The sequence below is a fragment of the Monodon monoceros genome, unplaced genomic scaffold, assembly GCF_005190385.1.
Source record: "Monodon monoceros isolate NGI ecotype Baffin Bay Population unplaced genomic scaffold, NGI_Narwhal_1 Super_Scaffold_12, whole genome shotgun sequence".
NCBI lineage: Eukaryota > Metazoa > Chordata > Mammalia > Artiodactyla > Monodontidae > Monodon > Monodon monoceros.
Genome location: NW_021703768.1, coordinates 165,945,753 through 165,950,111, shown reverse-complemented (window position 1 = coordinate 165,950,111; position 4,359 = coordinate 165,945,753). Strand labels below are relative to the sequence as shown.

The 4,359-nt window shown below is 47.2% G+C and overlaps 1 protein-coding gene across 1 annotated transcript in view; it reads left to right on the top strand.

The window, feature by feature from the left end:
• The first annotated feature begins 627 nt into the window (after positions 1-627).
• LOC114892227 (mucin-16-like) overlaps positions 628-4,359 on the top strand; it is a 37,936-nt gene continuing 34,204 nt past the window's right edge. The window contains 1 exon segment of the mRNA XM_029216882.1: positions 628-3,872. Within this exon segment, the coding sequence (XP_029072715.1) occupies positions 628-3,872 (3,245 nt within the window).

Sequence of the window (4,359 nt, the reverse complement as noted above, 5' to 3'; positions counted from 1 at the left end):
TCCCTGTGGCAGTTACATGCCCTTTACCTCAACGATAGGAAAAGGGTTCAGAGAGGGAGATGAATCTGAAAGAGGATGAAGGTAAAGGAAAAGAATTTTATCACCCTTCTATTCTGTTGCTTCTCAAATATAAATCCTTAAGTGGCTTTTCAGTGAACTAAGATTTGGGGCATCTAGCGGAGGCTCGAAGTTATAAGCTGAAACTGGTTCCGCAAGGGCAGGCCCCAAGGAGAAAAGTAAAATAGGGTAGGGGAAGCCTCGTGCACGGGTAGAGTCCAGGTTCATCACATCCTTACTTGTACAAAGAGCCCTTCTTTGTAGGGTATGTAGTACACTGAGTTCCAGGTAACAATTTCTTCTGAGTAAACAAGAGGGTCAAAGCCCTCACCCCACTAACCCTAACACTTTGATCCATCTTTGGGGATGGTCAGTATGTTCCCTGGTGTCCAGAGTCTTGAAATGTGGTATGAGAGGGTTAACATTTTCTTTTCTGGAGAAATAGGAAATAGTTTGAGTTGAAATCACAGGAAGGAACAAATGATACTGTCAATCAGGACTCCTGTACCGTTTGCATATCTCCTACCAATTCACTTTCCAATCACAGGTATGTCCACAAGAAGCCCAGAAATGGCTACAGCCTTCAAAATCATAAGTTCCAAGGAGCCCAGCACCAGCCCAGAAATGAAGTACACTCTGGGAAATTCTTGGAATACTTCAACAGCAACTGTCCCTATGAAGACCACAGTGGAACCAGTCACACTTCAGTCCACAGCCATAGAGAGTAGCGGCATCAGCCTCTCTCACCTGCCCACAGGATTCATGACACCAGCCAAGTCACCAACAAAAGGGACAGCAACTACAGAGTGGGTCTCACTCTCCCAATCTGAGGTTGGGACCAACCCCCATCTTGGGACTCCAGAAGGGACCAAAAAGTCATTGGGCACAGTGTCCTCTGTCTCCCGAGAGTCAAATCCTAAAGGCAACATAGGGACTGGTCCACAAACAAGCCCAAATCTGATTCCAAGGGCAACTGGAATGAATTTATCCACGTGGCTTGGCTCCACTGGAGGGACCACCGTGGACACACATGTCTCTCTGAACACATCTTCCACTGGTCCTGAAGACCCTGTGGCCATCCCAGACTCTGTGACAACCCAGATGGTAACCATGAGCTCAGTGACAGATAAATCTGAATTTATAACCAAGACAAGGGTCAACATCACAGTCATTCCTTCCACTGTTCTGAGTAAAGATACAATGACAGATGAACAACAGGCAAGTATATCTGTGAGTGAGGCTTATTCATCTACTAGCCCATGGTCAGAGCAGACAACTGGGAGTAACCTGATTCTTGATAAATCCCCTGAGGCCAAAGACACATTGCATAAAAGCTCCGTAGAACAAACCACATTAGCATCTCTGACCTCTGAAAGCCAAGACATTACCAGCATCACCAATGCCTCAGGAGGAAAAATGAGCCCTTCACCATCTGTCACATTCCCCTCCGTGGGGTCTACGACACTGGCAACCATCACAAGTGTAGTAAATAGTGATGTTGGCTCTACTCTTGGGCAACTATCACAGACCTCATATCCTGCAGGAGTGAGCAACATGGAGGTAACCATAGCTCCCACTCCACTTGTCACCACCACGATCACCACTATGGAAACCAATTCAGTCCTGACTACTATGCCCAGCCCAAAAGGAAGTGTGAGCACCATGGACAGCACCCTGGCTACAGAGACCAGTACATCTGCCCTACAGCACCCACCCACCTGGTCATCCACAGCTGCTCCTGCCCCAACATCAGGCTCCAGGACTATCACAGACATGGCTTCAATCTTGGAAGTCACAGGTTCTCCTAAAGCAATTTCTGCAATGAGCACAACTTCATCCATAGCGTCAAGCACTGAATCAGGCTCTGTGTCTACCCGCCATGGCCTTGTGACTGTCAATGGAACCAGCCTAACCATCCCATCCTCCTTTGCTTCAGCTGAAAAGACAGAGGCCAGCACAAGTGTAAGGACATTGAGTCCTTTAGACACAACTGCATCTATGCCCATCTCAACTTCTGGTGTTGAGAGGATGAGCACCTCAGTTCCTGACATTTTAAGCACAAGTTGGACTCCCAGTAGAAGAGAAACAGAAGCCTTGCATGTTTCAGTGGCTTCCATGGACCATCCAAATACAAAGACTATCCCAAAGATCCTCCCATCCACTCCTCTGCCTGATTCTCTGTCCACTCTTGACTGGGCCACTGGGAGTTCTGTGTCATCAGCCATAACCTCTACCTCAGTTCTTCAGGAGGTTACAACTTCTTCAGAACTCCCTTTGGAGAACATGATCAGCCCAACTACCTCACAGCTGCCCTCCTCCACAGAGGACATTACAAGTGAGGTCACACCTGTTACAATGGTAAATAGCTCTAAAGTCACTTTATCAGGGAGGCCAGATCTTGCCAGCAAAGAAGTAGAGCAGAGTTCTACCCAGCTTCACATCACAGCTTCTGCAGATCCAGGGTATATGTCTAGACCAGAAGCAACAACTCTGGACTTAATCCCATATACAGTAAGAACTCCATATCCAACTCCCCGGGTGAATGGGATAAGGACTCCTACAACAGAGGCAAGAGCTACATCTCATTCCTGGATGAGGGAAGAAGAATCAAGCTCAAGCACATCTCTGAACACTGAGGTGATAAATGTCTCTTCTGTCTCAGGAGGGACCATCAAGGAGGTTACTGACTCCCCAGGCTTATTAAAGACCACAGATATACTAGGCATAAGCTTGGAATCTGGGACAACTTCATCTCCAAATTGGAAAAATGGCACATATGAGAGAATAGCCACTTCTGAACCTACCACAGACAAAGAGACAATTCACCCATCTATAAACACAGTAGATATAACAGTATGGCCCTCAAATTCTGAACATGATCTTCATTCCACTGTCCCAGCACACTCAGAGTCATCCATGGGCACATATCCAATGAATACTACCTCCATCATGCTGAATACCATTGTTTCCACATCAGCAACTACCTGGCCAGAATCCACAAGGGCTGGAAGAGAGCTTGATTACCCCCTGACCACTGAACTGAGGGAGTCCAGTATTTACATGGATACCAACTCAACCACAGAGATAAGTAGTGTCCATTCCCTAAGTTCTTTTGCTATTACTAGGGTGTCCGGGACAGAAGTCACGACCTCTGACAGAATTTCTAGCCCAGATCTAGCTCAGTCCACAAGGTCATCAGACATCAACAGGCCCTCTACCTTCCCTGACATAACAGACTCTGAAAGAATGACCATCACCATGCAAACAGGTCCTTCTGGGACTACATTGCTGGGTGCACCTACCATGGACACATTAGCCACAGACTCCTTGTCAGGGACTTACTTGGCTGTGACTCAGGGATTTCCACAGTCAAAGATAACCACTCAAACGAGCAAAGGTCCTGAAGGTGTGTCATGGACAAACCCTCCCTCTGTGGGAGAAACCACCTCTTCCTCTTCCCTAGCACCTATCTCTGACACAACCTCATCTTCTCATGTTTTGTTGACATCACAAGGGCAAACTATCTCCTCTACTCTACCTGTGACCTCAGGTCTCTTGCCTGAGAACTTCGGCTTGGGGAAGACCAGAGACATGTTGAGGATGAGTTTGGAAACTGATACCAGTTTACCCCCAAATTTGAGGAGTAGCTCAGATGAGATGTTTGTCACCACAGATATAGAAGCAATTCATCCTTCCACAAACACAGCAATGACACATGTAGAGACTACCAGTTGTGAACATGAATCACATTCTCCTGTCCTCGCCCCCACACAGCCACCCAAAGCTAAATCTTCAGTGGTTACCTCCTCTACCATGTGGGACACTACTGCTCCCACATCAATGTCTGGCTCATCTGAGACTATAAAGATTGAGAGAGAGTCAGTATCCTCTCTGAATACTGGACTTAGGGAGACAAGTACCTACCAGGAGACCAGCTCTGCTACAGAGACAAGCACTGTCATTTCCAATGTGTCCACAAATGATGCTACTACTGAGGTCACCAGGACACAAGTTACCTCCTCTAGCAGGATACCTATCCCAAGCCCTGCTCACTTCAAAACTTCTCCAAACACACCTACAGAAAGCAGAACCAGCCCCTCTATATACATGTTCATGACAGAATCTTCGGGAATGACCATCACCAACCAAACAGGTCCCCCAGGGGTTACATCACAGGACACACTTACCTTGGACATATCGACCAAGGTCTCTGGGGCAGGGACTCATTCGAATGTGACTCAGAGTTTTACAAACTCAGAGATGACCACTCTCAGCAGCAGAGGTCCCGAGGATGTGCCTTGG